Source organism: Apostichopus japonicus, chromosome 9, assembly GCF_037975245.1.
Source record: "Apostichopus japonicus isolate 1M-3 chromosome 9, ASM3797524v1, whole genome shotgun sequence".
Lineage (NCBI taxonomy): Eukaryota > Metazoa > Echinodermata > Holothuroidea > Aspidochirotida > Stichopodidae > Apostichopus > Apostichopus japonicus.
In genome coordinates this window covers 22,279,593-22,296,306 of record NC_092569.1, presented here as the reverse complement: position 1 = coordinate 22,296,306, position 16,714 = coordinate 22,279,593, and the positions used below count along the sequence as shown (strand labels likewise).

At 38.6% G+C, this 16,714-nt stretch overlaps 1 protein-coding gene across 1 annotated transcript; it reads left to right on the top strand.

Moving 5' to 3' along the window:
• The first annotated feature begins 335 nt into the window (after positions 1-335).
• Positions 336-16,128, top strand: LOC139973998 (vacuolar protein sorting-associated protein 28 homolog). The gene is made up of 7 exons (XM_071980909.1): positions 336-505; positions 1,637-1,665; positions 2,500-2,627; positions 3,882-3,987; positions 5,471-5,572; positions 11,111-11,256; positions 13,850-16,128. The coding sequence occupies exons 1-7, from the start codon at positions 469-471 to the stop codon at positions 13,962-13,964; spliced, it is 663 nt and encodes a 220-aa protein (XP_071837010.1). The 5' UTR covers positions 336-468; the 3' UTR covers positions 13,965-16,128.
• The last annotated feature ends 586 nt before the right edge of the window (positions 16,129-16,714 follow it).

Below are 16,714 nucleotides of genomic sequence, written 5' to 3'. Positions count from 1 at the left end.
ATCTGCATCTTCCGTCCATTATACACTTTCCTTGCTTTTTAAAATCTTTTTTCTTTTCTTCATTTATGGCTGGCGCCACGATTATAACCTTTCCACTTTTCTTGCCTTTGAATTTTTCATTAGTTCTTTCCTGTTGTAGCCATCTTGCTTCATGATTGTTATATATTCGCATAATCTGTACTCATATACCTCATTGGAGGTGACTCAGAGTTGTAATAAACTTGTAAACTTATCCTGTTTAGAGTAGTAGCGCCACCTAATACCTTTTTGGCGTTCCATATATAAATACGTACTGGAGTGTTTTGATCTTGGGTTGTGCGCAGTGCAGTATAGTTTAGTGCGTCATGCACTAAAATACAACCCCGAGTCATTTCAATACATACTCAATTGTTCCTACGTACGTACAGATTTACAGTACGCTGATAGTTCGAATATTATTTTGCAAGTTAGGAGACACAAACATTCGCCATGTTCTCCGGAGTCGCCCAGAATCAAACACCTACAAGTAAGTAACTTCAATAGCTAATAATGTTTTCTTACATTTCCAAATAAGCATTTCATGTGAAATTCTACATGAGGATGCGAATGTGATGATGCTGTGTTACTGTAACTGCTACGAAATTGTCGGATGTAGCCATATTATAGCCTAGTCGTGGAACCGGTATAAATAGTGGGTACTTTAACTTGTAAGCTTATCGTTTTATTTCTGTGCAACTGATAGAAGAGAAAGTAGCAGAGCTCCCAACTGACCCGCAATTCGCGGGTTGGACCCGCAGTCTAACACGCTGACCCGCGAAAGCGTCCGAAAAACCCGCATTGTAATTTTGCAAGTATACTTAAAAAAAAATGCATCAAATTTTGACTTGGCAACCATCATTTCTTTAGCATTTAGCATAATAGAGTATAAAACCTCCTATACAGTATCATTTGAACCTCAAATTAGCCTATATTTCTTTTCATTGGGGCTAGCAGCGAACATTTTCATGCCACAGGAAAGAATGATTCATCATCTACTAATCAATTTATTGCTGTTACACACAAAAAAATGCATATTTCTCACAAAATTTTGGGTGACAAAAGCCTTTCTAAGTGCCACCATTTTACATGTAGGCATCACCAGGATTCCATAAAAATTCAAAAGGACAGCAATTCGTGGCATGGACCAGCATTTACCTTCTCAAGAGTTGGGAGCTATGAAGAAGTGTATATCTGGCCAATGTAACTTATTATTCACCTTCCTAATTAATGGAAAAACAAATTCCACAACTTTTCATGTGCATTGAGGTTTACTGAATAATTCCATAAAATGAGTGGAATAATTCAAGAAAGTGTCTCAAAATAAAAGTATGATGTTTCATTGTGCCAATTTGGCTATTTCTGTTATGGCTGTATAGATTAAAAGTGTGATCGATGAAGTGGTCACAAATTGACTTACAATCATAGTAACTACAGTGGCTATCAGTACAACTACATATGTATTATAACATAATAATATATGAATTGAGGGTACACTCAAAAGTTACCATTCACCACCATACAACTATCTCTAGAGGATGGTGCAAAGGTAGAAGTTTAGACAACAGTTTTGGTAGTGAATGACCAAGAATAAATTCTTTTTCCACATTTTAAATTTCAGATCCTGCAAACCGACCAGAACTGTTTGAGGTTAGTGAAAATTACGTTATTCTTCCTCACATTAACTCTTCTCTTTCCTTCCTATTTTTTTATATATAGGCATCTAGTGGAAATGAAGGAGTATTTGGTGCTTTAATATGATATTCCACAATTCATCAGACTTCTCCAAATTACCTATTAATGCTTTCTTGTTACCTCAGAAGACTATGAAAACATCTTGACATACGTGTAGTCGTGTACAACCTTTGGGACCCTTGCGGTTTATGGAAAATAGGAAATTATTGCCTATTGGGCAAAAACATAATACTGATCTCCTTTGTGTTTAGGGCACAACTGATGGGGTTGGAGGGTGGGGGCTGCTACTTCATGAAGGGGAATTCATTACCTTATTGCACTACAGTCTATAGTTTCTATATTTGAAAATAGTTTAGAGCATATTGTAAATTTTTTAAGGAAACATTGTTTTTCCAAACAAACTTTGAGGAAAATCCGTGCCAAATGAATGCTTTTAATGGTGTTATACTGTATTATATGTTCACATCAATATATGCCGGGGGGGGGGGGGGGTCAGAGCCTGTAGTTTCAAATTAGTATGCTTTTCTCCCATAAGTAAACTTCAAACCATGTGCTACTGTATAGACCTTGTAAACTTTAGTTGTGTTGCTGGGTAGGTTACATAAAATACTTCAGTGCTCAGTGTATGGAGAAGGTCTTGCATACATTAAAGACTGACTCTTGGCATGCAGTTTAATATTCGACAATCAGTAATCATATAAAAAACTTGATTTGAAGCAGACAGGTTGTAGGCCTATATACTTCATGTTTCATTAATCAGATTTTTGTTGATTTATATTTGTTTTACAGGAAGTCAAACTCTTCCGGAATGTGAGAGAACGTGAGAAGTATGACAATATGGCTGAATTATTTGCAGTCTTGAACACGCTGCAGTGGTTGGAAAAAGCTTACATAAGAGATGCTTTAACACCCAAAGAGTATGTATTCTAACAACAAGCGCGGCATTTGCTGTATTTTCCCTTCAAACAAAATTTGCAAGTCCTTTCTCTCATCTTATTCTCATTCTTCCACATTGGTATCTACATTGACTCATCTCTGCAACCTTCTAAACTTTGTCTTGAGCTGCTTAAAGGGTTAATAGGATTTTAGGTATGATCAAGCGGAACGTCAGTTTTCTGAAAGAGGACAACTTACTTAGGCTTTATAATCAGTTGGTTAGGCCTCAGCTGGAGTATGCTGTGCAGGCTTGTAACCCATATTTTGCTAAGGATAAGGAAGTAATTGAAAAGGTCCAGTGGAGGGCTACTAGGATGATTAGTTCCTTAAAGAGTGTTCCTTATTATAGGCGGTCACATCTCTTGAAAATCACGACACTAGAGCTTCAGTTTTTTTTCTCTCCTATAAGGTCCTGATGGGGACTTGAGTGTCCCTCCTGATCCCTTTTTTCTACTAAAATAAACTACTTAATAATTCAGAGAATGAAGAATCAATGCCGTCAGAGAAATGTTGCAGTTTGTCTGACAATCAGCTTGATGCGATGTGACTTTCAAACACATGAAAGGAGGTCGTAATTAATGTGCATGGTATTAAACTGTGTTATGTGTACATGTATGCCTTTTGCATGGTCCTTCCTGAGTGTATTATGTGTATACTAGTATTAACTTAAGTAGAACAGTAGTTTGTAAACTGAACCATCACAGTAAATAATGTAAATAATCTCAGATCAGGGAATTGCTTCATTGTATCTGAAAGGGATTTCAAGAGCAAAGATTTATATACTGTATGCATATATCAGTAATTTATGAAATTTGTGGAAGTACAGTGTACATCCGCAGAGGGCCAGGAGAAGGAGAGGGGGGAGGAGAACAAGAGGGGGGAGGAGAATGAGAGGGGGGAGGAGAACGAGAGTGGGAGGAGAACCAGAGGGGGGAGGAGAACCAGAGGGGGAGAACCAGAGGGGGGAGGAAAATGAGAGGGGGGAGGAGAAAGAGAGGGGAGAGGAGAACAAGAGGGGAGGAGAACCAGAGGGGGGGAGGAGAACCAGAGGTGGGAGGAGAACCAGAGGGGGGAGGAGAACCAAAGGGGGAGAACCAGAAGGGGGAGGAGAATGAAAGGGGGAGGAGAACCAGAGGGGGGAGGAGAAAGAGAGGGGGGAGGAGAAGAAGAGGGGGGATTTGGGCATTATCTACATTTGCATGTGTTCCATCGTTTCTTCTATTTTGTTTTTCCAGATATACTGCAGCTTGCTCCAAGTTGCTAGTCCAATACAAAGCAGCCTTCAAACTAGTACAGAGTGAACAAATACATACAGTGGAAGACTTTGTGAAAAAATACAAGGTAAGGAAGTTCCATCTTGCTAAAGGAGAACCATGTGTGGGATGACACTTTACTCATTACCTGCAGAAGTCCTTAATTACTCGCCAATTAACGCTCCAGACAAGGAAAATACTTGGCCAATATCTTAGTTTGCTGTTTTGTGATGAATACATGAAAAAACTCGATGGACATGTCAAATGGGTGGGAAAAGGATGACAAAATGCAAAAAGCTGCTATAAGAGTGGGTCTTCAAGATGCAGGATAGGGTTGGCAGGAGAATTCAACAGGTCATTATCCAGCCACGGGAATGCCCTGTCTTTGATTTTTAATAATGGGTCAAGATGGGGGGTAGGGTTGGTAGGAGAATTTAACAGGTCATTATCCAGCCATGGGAATACCCTGTCTTTGATTTTTAATAGTGGGTCAGGATGTGGGGTAGGGTAGGAGAATTAAACAGGTCATTACCAGCCATGGGAATACCCTGTCTTTGATTTTTAATAGTGGGTCGTCAGTATGTGGGGTAGGGTTGACAGGATGTAGGTAGGCTTGGGAAGATGTTAAAACATTTGTTAGAGCCTCTGCCATTCATGGGTCCTGAGGGAAAGTTCATGTTATGTATAGTCTGTACAATGTCCTAGTACTAATAACTTAGTTCAATGGTAGCAATAGATGTCATTTCCTCTACCAGACATTTGCTCCCAGCCTTGTCAAAAGTTAGGTCAGCCATCGATAGTACACGCATTGTTTTTTTCTCGTTTTTGGTGTGTTTTGTTGCCATTTTGGTGTTTATTTCAGCTATAACATGGTGAATTAAGAATGACCCAAGTGTGCAATAAGCACTAATATTTTTCAGTATAACAGTGTTTAGTATATCTATATTTGTTCTCACCGTTTGTGGCGGTCCAGAATTTATGTCTTTCTGCAATAAGGATTGGCTGAGGTAAACATGACCCATCAACTTTAATCGATGTTCTGCTAATATTTGCTGTTGGGTACTGGGTAGGTTTTGAATTTTACACAGATCTTTCGGGACACCTTGGAATCCACAGTAGCTCAGAAAACAATGACACATTTTTATCTAATTTGCTGGGATAGATGCATCACATCTCTCCAAATAGTCTGAAAGCAAAAGAGGTTCGTGTAAAAAGAGGCTCCATGGTTCTCGAATACAACAATTGCTGTTAAATTGTGTATGCCGCAAAGGTCCTTGCCACCAGTCGTCTTTCTTGACAAAGATGTAGATAAATAATACTCAACAAAGTCAGAGTTCGAAAGAAACATGTGAGACAACATACTTAATGGCCATTAGCCAATCTTAGTCTGCATCCCATCCCCTGGATGACAAAACATCTAAGCTCCCCCCTCCCACCCCACACCCAGTACAAAATAATGGTTGTGACCCTGTATATAACAGTACACAAGATGTGACTTGCAACTTTTAGAGGAAAATATCAACAGAATTAAATATCTTCTTTTTCTCTTTGGTTGTATTTAATGTTCTCAGATGAGTTGTTCTGCCGCCATTGAGCGTATCAAAGAAGACAGACCTATTACGATCAAGGATGACAAAGGCAACACCAGTGAATGCATTGCACATATAGTCTCGGTAAGTACACAATTTAGTTGCATCGATTGGGCAAAGGCAACACCAGTGAATGCATTGCACATATAGTCTCCGTAAGTACACAATTTAGTTTGCGTCGATTGAACAAAGGCAACACCAGTGAAAGTGTAAATGAGCGATTAATACGATAGGCGTATTCTTGTGTGGGCGTACATGTATATAGTGTAGCGTTAGGCTATGGTGCGCTTGTATCGATGCATCGCTGCTTAATTACGTACGGAGGTTTTTAAATGTATCGGGCGCGGCGCGCTGATTGTGTTGCGTGCGTGTAACTTGTGTGAGTGTGTGCGTGTGGTGTGAGAGAACTTTCTTGTATTTGAAAATGTTTGGGAGAGCGAATGAATGAGGCAGAGAATAAGGATGCATGGTTGACCGGCCAACACTTGTGAGTACGTTTGAGTTATACTGTATGTGGGAAGTGAGCTTGTAAGTAAATTATATTTTATAGTTAGTTGGTTAAGTTATTAAATGATTCCAGTAAGCCGTTGTCCTAGTTAATGGTTGTTAAACTATTCAAGTATATCGTTGTTCTAATTAATTGTTGTTAAACTATTCAAGTATACCGTTGTTCCAGTTAATTGTTATTACATCCTTCAAGTTACCGTTAATCTTTTGTTCCTGCGTTATCTTTACAACTTCTCTCCCCTGAGTCATCATACTTTTGGGAGGGCACGCCAGTACAGAAAACCCCTAAACTTACATTGGTGTCAGAAGTGTTGGAGTACTGGCTTAGTTTTAAAGATTTCGCAGAGGCACGTACGTAATTTTAGTTAAAAGAAAAGTAAACAAGTAAAGTTGTTAGCGAATTTTATTCAAGATTTTATTTCAATATCGTATTAAATTATTTTAGACTTCAGGAGAAGTCTGCGTTTCAGGTGGAAAGAGTGTAAATGAGCGATTAATACGATAGGCGTATTCTTGTGTGGGCGTACATGTATATAGTGTAGCGTTAGGCTATGGTGCGCTTGTATCGATGCATCGCTGCTTAATTGCGTACGGAGGTTTTTAAATGTATCGGGCGCGGCGCGCTGATTGTGTTGCGTGCGTGTAACTTGTGTGAGTGTGTGCGTGTGGTGTGAGAGAACTTTCTTGTGTTTGAAAATGTTTGGGAGAGCGAATGAATGAGGCAGAGAATAAGGATGCATGGTTGACCGGCCAACACTTGTGAGTACGTTTGAGTTATACTGTATGTGGGAAGTGAGCTTGTAAGTAAATTATATTTTATAGTTAGTTGGTTAAGTTATTAAATGATTCCAGTAAGCCGTTGTCCTAGTTAATGGTTGTTAAACTATTCAAGTATATCGTTGTTCTAATTAATTGTTGTTAAACTATTCAAGTATACCGTTGTTCCAGTTAATTGTTATTACATCCTTCAAGTTACCGTTAATCTTTTGTTCCTGCGTTATCTTTACAACTTCTCTCCCCTGAGTCATCATACTTTTGGGAGGGCACGCCAGTACAGAAAACCCCTAAACTTACATTAACAACTGTCCTATACAAGAACTTTGTTCTATGTATGGTATCAAGAAATGTCACACTACACCCTATCACCCTGCCGGTAATGGCCAGTGCGAAAGGATGAACAGAACGCTTCTCAACTTACTAGGAACCCTGCCACCAGAACAAAAACAGAAATGGCCGGAGCATCTTCCAGAAGTCATCCATGCCTACAATAACACTGTCCATGCTTCAACTGGTTATACTCCATTCTTTCTGATGTTTGGTAGGCATGCTCGTCTACCTGTGGATTTTATGATAAAAGGAAGTGATGAAAAACAGCCAATACCAACTGCTGGAGCATATGACAGTTGGGTCCAAGAACATCACAGGAAATACGTAAGTGCCTTCAACCATGTCAGGGATAATCTGGACAGAGCGGCACAGAGACAGAAGAAAGCAGTCAACCAAAGACTGAGAACGCATCTGCTTATCCCGGGAGAACGAGTCTTGGTTAGAAACAGGAAAGTCAGGGGGAGATGCAAAATCCAAGATAAGTGGGAGGAGGATGTCTACATCGTAGCAAAGCAACCTAACCCGGACATACCAGTATATGCGATACTTCCTGAGAATGGAAAAGGAAAGGAACGAGTAATCCACAGAAACGAGCTGAAATTGTGCACCTTCCAGGAAGACATGAAACCGGATGATGATAGAAAATTAAACGTCCCCGACCTGAAAGAAAAAGAAAAAGAAGAAGTCATGCATCCACTATATACTTGGAGGAGGCCAATCAAGAAGATCGAAGAGAAAAAGCCACAAGAAAATGCGGTTGAGAATATAACAAATTCTACTCAAATAAGAAGATCCGAAAGGGGTAATAAAGGAGTTCCACCGCCTCGTTTTGGAACTAATGCAATCGGTACGGACACCACTGTCTTTGACCTGGGGTGGGTTTAATTAGCTCATTGATTAGTTTATTCAGAATGTGTGACAATTTTCAAGACAAATTACAAATTATATATATAGGATTATTTTCTGATGCATCGATGCAGATTTGCCATAGACCTGAAGAGCTGTTCATATGTGTGCGCCCATACACGACGCATGCGGTGTTGTGGTTATTTATGAAATTTTGAATTTTTTTATTTTAAGTAGTCCTTTTAGGTGGAGTTTGATAAGAAGTGGCTGATCTCGATTACTACAATTGTTACGGACTCGAGCTCCGTTTGAGAGAGAAGGACTTTGAGTCAAACTGGCTGTCTAAGTCTAGGCATAAGTACCTACCACCTTCTAGGTAGTGAGGAATGTGACTATGTTTAGTCTGTGTTTCAGGTGGAAAGAGTGTAAATGAGCGATTAATAAAGATTGACTATTTTTTAGACTTCAGAAGAAGTCTGCGTTTCAGGTGGAAAGAGTGTAAATGAGCGATTAATACGATAGGCGTATTCTTGTGTGGGCGTACATGTATATAGTGTAGCGTTAGGCTATGGTGCGCTTGTATCGATGCATCGCTGCTTAATTACGTACGGAGGTTTTTAAATGTATCGGGCGCGGCGCGCTGATTGTGTTGCGTGCGTGTAACTTGTGTGAGTGTGTGCGTGTGGTGTGAGAGAACTTTCTTGTATTTGAAAATGTTTGGGAGAGCGAATGAATGAGGCAGAGAATAAGGATGCATGGTTGACCGGCCAACACTTGTGAGTACGTTTGAGTTATACTGTATGTGGGAAGTGAGCTTGTAAGTAAATTATATTTTATAGTTAGTTGTTTAAGTTATTAAATGATTCCAGTAAGCCGTTGTCCTAGTTAATGGTTGTTAAACTATTCAAGTATATCGTTGTTCTAATTAATTGTTGTTAAACTATTCAAGTATACCGTTGTTCCAGTTAATTGTTATTACATCCTTCAAGTTACCGTTAATCTTTTGTTCCTGCGTTATCTTTACAACTTCTCTCCCCTGAGTCATCATACTTTTGGGAGGGCACGCCAGTACAGAAAACCCCTAAACTTACAAATGCATTGCACATATAGTCTCCGTAAGTACACAATTTAGTTGCATCGATTGGACAAAGGCAACACCAGTGAATGCATTGCACATATAGTCTCCGTAAGTACACAATTTAGTTGCATCGATTGGACAAAGGCAACACCAGTGAATGCATTGCACATATAGTCTCCGTAAGTACACAATTTAGTTTGCATCGATTGGACAAAGGCAACACCAGTGAATGCATTGCACATATAGTCTCCGTAAGTACACAATTTAGTTTGCATCGATTGGACAAAGGCAACACCAGTGAATGCATTGCACATATAGTCTCCGTAAGTACACAATTTAGTTGCATCGATTGGACAAAGGCAACACCAGTGAATGCATTGCACATATAGTCTCCGTAAGTACACAATTTAGTTGCATCGATTGGGCAAAGGCAACACCAGTGAATGCATTGCACATATAGTCTCCGTAAGTACACAATTTAGTTGCATCGATTGGACAAAGGCAACACCAGTGAATGCATTGCACATATAGTCTCCGTAAGTACACAATTTAGTTGCATCGATTGGGCAAAGGCAACACCAGTGAATGCATTGCACATATAGTCTCCGTAAGTACACAATTTAGTTGCATCGATTGGACAAAGGCAACACCAGTGAATGCATTGCACATATAGTCTCCGTAAGTACACAATTTAGTTGCATCGATTGGACAAAGGCAACACCAGTGAATGCATTGCACATATAGTCTCCGTAAGTACACAATTTAGTTGCATCGATTGGACAAAGGCAACACCAGTGAATGCATTGCACATATAGTCTCCGTAAGTACACAATTTAGTTGCATCAATTGGACAAAGGCAACACCAGTGAATGCATTGCACATATAGTCCCCGTAAGTACACAATTTAGTTGCATCAATTGGACAAAGGCAACACCAGTGAATGCATTGCACATATAGTCTCCGTAAGTACACAATTTAGTTTGCATCGATTGGACAAAGGCAACACCAGTGAATGCATTGCACATATAGTCTCCGTAAGTACACAATTTAGTTGCATCGATTGGACAAAGGCAACACCAGTGAATGCATTGCACATATAGTCTCCGTAAGTACACAATTTAGTTTGCATTGATTGGACAAAGGCAACACCAGTGAATGCATTGCACATATAGTCTCCGTAAGTACACAATTTAGTTTGCATTGATTGGACAAAGGCAACACCAGTGAATGCATTGCACATATAGTCTCCGTAAGTACACAATTTAGTTTGCATCGATTGGAAGAGCAAAGATCGATCAGCGAAACGTTTGTGGATAATTTGGTCTTCTCCATTCGTTAGCTTTTCAATGATGGCTGTTATTTTATAGAACACAGATAAAAGAACTTCTTTGGTTCAGTACAGTAAAGTGGAATTGAACTGTTTCAGAGTTACCATACCAACTTACCCCATATGTGTACTGTAACATGTTCTATGCTGAAGATAAATTCAATTTTGGAGTAATTTTTTTGAATGAACAGACACTGTGCAAAAGACTTTCAGAAGAAACTATAGACGGGTTTGTTGTCATAATGTACTACTCAATACTGTGTTCCTCAAGGGAACAAACCAACAGTGCTAACACAAAATTTGCATTTTATGGAGGTTAACCTGGTGTTCATCATTTCTTTGCTGCACTGATATTGTCTAGTGTATTGTTTCAAGGAAATTAATAACTTCAGGAAAAATGCAGACAACAAAATATAATTATTAAACTGAGGTTTATTTATTCCTGATGATATTACAGAATAACCACTGAGTTAGTTTTCTTGAAGACCTGAGGGAACAAATAAACAAGAAGAAAAAAAAAACAGTACAGTCAGTTTCAAATAGGTCATTTTCAGTTGGGAAGACAGAATACATATTTGGGGATGTTTGCTCTTTATGTGAAGTCCTAAGATTACTGAGATATCTTACAGAGAAACATCATAAATTTGCATTTATTATATTATTATTATTATATGGGGTAGGTAAATGAATAGAACTTCTATGATCTGAAATATCTGTTATGCTTTACAGATTTGTTTTCCTTTTCAATCTTTTTCAGTTATTTATCACAGCTATGGATAGACTGAGGTTGGGCATGAAAGCAGTCGATGAAATTGAACCAGATTTACGAGATCTGGTGGAAAATATGACCAAAATGTCCAACTTACCGGATGACTATGAAGGGAAGGAGAAGATAGCAAACTGGTAAGGACTGTGTACATCGTCGTTTGTTCTTATTACATATATGTCTTATTGTCAGGAAATGAAGAGTATTAACAATGATCATATTTGGTGATGATGGTTGTCCTACCGAAGTTGTAATTTTTGGTATATATGATAGAAAGCAAGCCATGAGAATGTATGATTAATGTTATCTTGAAACATTTGTAGAAAAAATGGTTGTTCAAAGTATGTTCTGACATTTTCACTGGACTGGAGAATCAAGAAGTTAGTTTACTGTGTCTTCTTGACCTACAGTAAGTGCAGTATTGATTCAATTGATCACAGTTCCCTGTTTTCACTTTTGAGAAATAAGTCTTCTTGACTTAAATGCTGTGTTTGATTCAATTGATCACAGTACCCTGTTTTCACTTTTGAGAAATAAGTATGGTTTAACTGGCCAGTCCCTTGGTTGGTTCACCAGCTATCTCACCAACAGATCCCAGTCTGTTGTGGTCAGAGGAAAGCATTCTGACACACTTCCACTTCCTTATGCTGTCGCACAAGGTAGTTGTACTGGTCCTGTTTGTTTTCCATCTTATTTGTCACCAATGTTTGATATTGTTTCGACACATCAAGTCATCTGTGAAAGTTATGCTGATGATACTCAGGTTTACAAGTCTTTCCGTCCTGGGGCTCAAATTGAGTCTGAAGCCACACAAAACTTAGAAAATTGCATTGATGATATTAGAGGATGGCTAACTGTTAACTGGCAGGCTAAAAATTGAATGATGATAAAACTGAAGTAATGTACCTTGGTTCAAAACAACATCTCGCAAATTGTCGCAAATAAGACTTTACTGTCAGTCAGAACAAAATTCAATGTGTTTCTTCCACTATGAACCTTGGTATTCTGTTTGATGCGGAACCAAACTTTAAGAAACACATCAACAAGATTTGCCAAACTGGTTATTTTCATTTTAGGTGAATTAGGGTGATAAAGCAATATCTTGACCAAAGTTTAACTGTGACCCTGATTCATGCCTTCCTTTCGCATCACTTAGATTATTTCAATTCCCTATGATAGGGAATATCTAAAAATAACCTTTCTAAATTGCAGCATCTTCAGAACTCTGCAGCTAGAACTGCGACTGGTATTACTTATAGAAATAATTCAGATTCGCTCCCTATTCTATACTCTCTACACTGGCTGCCAGTCAAGTATAGAATCCTTTTTAAAGATATCTGTTTTGGTCCACAATTGTTTGTCCGGGAACGCCCTGTGTACCTTAGTAAATACATTGTTCACTATTCCCCTACAAGATTACTACGCTCTAACGTTGCTAACTTGCTTTGTATCCCTAGGTGTAAAACTGAAATGGGTAAAAGGGGCTATGAATATTGCGGCCCCTATATTTGGAATTCCCTTCCCTTAGATACTTGTGGTAACACAGATCTAGCTAATTTTAAATCTAGCCAAAAGACTGTCTATTTTAACTTATCTTTTGTTGATTACTTGTAATGTCTTTGTACAGCGCAGTTGAGCATTTTTTATTACTGGCGCGTTATAAGTGGTCTACTATACTTAACTATACTCATTATACCCTTTATCATCATTATTATTGTAGAAGTCCTTAAAAAGAGCTGACTCTTAATGGGTAGGAGATAAACATGGATGTCATTATTCGTGGATGGACACAGATTAATTTCCCCATCTCCCCCCTCCCCCCCACCCACTCCTTGCTATTTCTCTGCAAAATTGGAATACCTAAACTATTATTTATCTGTATGGAGGGTTAGTTTTCTCCTCTTTGGGGACGAGTTGCCCCGTTCATGACTTCCTAACTTATTAATCTGTATGGAGGGTTAGTTTTCTCCTCTTTGGGGACGAGTTGCCCCGTTCATGACTTCCTAACTTATTAATCTGTATGGAGGGTTAGTTTTCTCCTCTTTGGGGACGAGTTGCCCCGTTCATGACTTCCTAACTTATTAATCTGTATGGAGGGTTAGTTTTCTCCTCTTTGGGGACGAGTTGCCCCTTTATGACTTCCTAAATTATGTATCTACATGACCGTTTAGTTTTCTCCTCTGGGGACAAGTTTAGTTTTATCCTTTCATGATTTCCTAAATTATTTATCTTTATGGAGACTTGTCTTTGTCCTTCTGAAGTTTTCTCCCAGCCCTTTTCCATTAATCCTCTCTTTGTCCCTCTAAAAATCATCTTCTACCTCTCCTCTTCCCTCTGTTGGTTTCTTTCTTCTCCATCCTTTGTCTACTAATCCTGTTAAATCTATCTCTTTTGTGTTCACGCTGCTCATCAACCTGTCTGTATTCTGTGCTTGTATTTGTCCCTGCTGTTTCTTGTGATTCAGCCTCTGTAGAAGATCCTGCTAGGATCGAAATGTCAGGCCCACTTACTTTTACACATCTTGATAAAGGGTTAGTTTTCTCCTCTTTGGGGACAAACTGTACCTACAATGACTTCCAGAACCAATTATTTCTAAGGAGAGTTACTTTCTCCTCTTTGGGCCAATCACTTACTTTCAACAAAGAATAAGAGTAAAGATGTAAAGTTATCAGTGATATCCATAATAAGAAAATATCCATCATTGGCTCTTTTTGTATGTTTATATCAAAGGTTACGATTGATGGGTTCAATGAAGGCATCCGATGAGCTGGATGAAGACCAGATCAGACAACTCTTACATGATTTGGACTCCTCTTACCAAGAATTTGTACGTGCGCTGAGCTGATTTCTTGGTTGAAAGTTTCCAGCATTCTCCCTCCCTCTTAAGCGATGTGATGGGCAGTAAGAGAAAGTTGCGATTGAGTGCGATAATAAAATCAAGGACTAAAAATAGAATGTTTTAAAAGACTAAAACATTATTAGAAATGACAACAAAAGCTGTATCTATCGTAGTGAACAGGCCAGATGAGCATCAGCTGGGCTCATGGAAACATATTTTTTAATTCTCTGTAACTGATAGTTTTGGGTGAAAACAGGAGGCTGACAGTAGAGAAGATGTAACAGTTTATAACGTTAGAATCACATGCCCAATTGAAACTAACAATCCTTTGGTTCTCCTTGAAACTTCTTTTTATTCTCTATTTGAGTATAATGTAAAATATAATAAAAACTGGGTATTTCTTTGTAGTCAAGAATTTTTGTAGAATAACGTCACAAATAGTTAACATATTATATAAGTACCCTACCGGTATATGAGATATGTTAATGTTTGTACTGAAATAATCTGTTGTTCATTGGTTTTTGGGAAACAACAGATGATTGAAGCCAACCTTAGCAATGTTGAAGTAGGGGTTTGAGACGGGGGGGGGGGGGGGGGGCGCGGGGTGGGAAGGTGTTAGAAGATTCAGATGGGCAAAGTGTACTGTATATGCACAGTTGACCCTATCTGGTCCTGGATGTGTTTTGGTACAGTATGTATCACTACATGGTATTTGCATTGGATTTAAGATTTTTTGTCCAGGGTGGTTTTATGTTTGCTTTTAAGACTTCTTTGGAACTCTGGGGGGGAGGGGGCATAGGCGTAGGAACCCAGTTTGATTTGGGTGGCTGTAATGACGAAAATATAACCAATTTTTTGTTGATCGCTCCGCGTGCATTCAACATCTAAATGTGCATATCATATAGGTATGCATCGGTTATTTACATCGCATGCCAATTACATACAATCATTTGCTGTGTTATTACCCTTCCATATTGGTTATCATTTTGGGGGAAGTTGTTACAATGATAATAATAATGTAAGTTTAACCATTGAAAAACACATTGCAATATTTTTTCCTTTCAGTAGGTGCCCTAAAATTTCTCGGCATATTGCCCAAATTTTCACAAAAGTATTTGGTGTCCCCCGCCTCCTACCCCTATGGGGTGGGTTGGAGGACACCAAGAGATTTTATTTTCTCTTTTACCATCATAAATTTTCTGAGAGCTCTTAAGATTGTCCCTTGGCATGTTCCATATCCCCTTGGATGTATTTCAGTTGTTTATGCTCTATCAAACAACTACCCATGCATGACTGCTGCTCTTCTACATAGCATTGATGTCTTTCCTATCAAACACACCCTGATGTTGTTATGTCCATGTTGAATTAACAACATCCTAGGGAACTATATTTCTGAGCAAGGTACACATCACTCTTTTGAATTTCATATTTGCCCCTAGTGCTACTATTATTGTTTGGAAGAAAGACAAAATTGAAACATTAATGGAACAGCAGCGACAAATTTGTGGCTATAAATACAAACATAAATCAAAGCTGACGTTTCCCTACATAACAGAATCATATTATTTTCAGTGTTCACCTTAGAATATTGCGGAGAAATCTATGTCACATATTTTAAACGTGTGGTTGTGACACTCACCTCCATCCCCAGTTCAAAAAAGAAAAAAATCATACTGTTTTAAGTCTCGTTTCTTCCAGTATTCTGTCTACATGGGGTGCTTGATGGGAACTGTCCATATCTCTCTTCATCTAGTAAACTTCATCGTAACCTGTCTGTATTCTGTGTGTGTTTTTGTCCCTTCTGTTACTTGTCATTTGGCCTTTGAAGAAGATCCTGCTAGGATCGAAACGTCAGGCCAACTTACTTTTACACATTCTCCTACACAGGCTCTCTAGTGGATAAGCAGTTTGCTAACAGTTTTCTTTTATTTTGATCTACTAAACTAAAGTAACATCTAAAAGTAATGTTCTAGGAGCCTAGCAACCATGTATCAATTTTGACATTTCCACCTTTTGACCTTAGCAAGATAAGCTTTATCTTGAGCACATTTTCTTATTGGAGTTGTTACAGACTGTTTTGTATTATTTTCTCATTGTGATTATGCTCCATCTATTTATCTGTCGATCTATATAATTGGAAATTTAATAAAATATAATTGGAAAAAAAAAATGTCTCTTCGCTTTGTAGTATTTTGCTTCATTGCTGTTTACCAGGGACGTAGCCAGGGGGGAGCAGGGGGAGCGACCGCTCCCCCCCTTTCAGTGTCGATTTTTTTTTTAAACTGCCGTTTTTAGCATGGTATTTTGTCAGTGCTCTTTTGATCTTGAATACTCGTCAGCTCCGTTAACTCGATTGTAATCGTAGTAACATTCATGCCTACTGATTCAACTACTTACTTAGTTTGGCAGATGCAATTAAATTAGCTTAATTTAGCTTATAGCCAATTACAAGCCTACAGTTGGCCACTGTGTAATAAAATACATATTGCCTACCTTACCGCACTCTATGGAATGTCACGAACTGTATGCACAACAACGTCGACAACGTTCGTTCTATGAGTCGTCCTAAGGTGTTGCACGAACAGCATGTTATGAAGCTAAGCTAGCAATCATACGTGATACGCACTTCCTGTAATAATTATTACACTGCTAATACACTGCGATAACGATATTTGTTTTTAGGCCACTGCATATCTGGCAATATTACAAAATATGAAAGTTTATATTGTCCATCAGTTAAGTTCGTCAAATGTATT

Bases quoted from the DNA above. Each gene is read 5' to 3' on its own strand.
- LOC139973998 (XM_071980909.1), top strand. From the start codon at position 469: ATGTTCTCCGGAGTCGCCCAGAATCAAACACCTACAA. The intron at 1,666-2,499 runs GTTAGTGAAAAT...TTTGTTTTACAG, and splicing joins ACCGACCAGAACTGTTTGAG to GAAGTCAAACTCTTCCGGAA. The intron at 2,628-3,881 runs GTATGTATTCTA...TTGTTTTTCCAG, and splicing joins GATGCTTTAACACCCAAAGA to ATATACTGCAGCTTGCTCCA.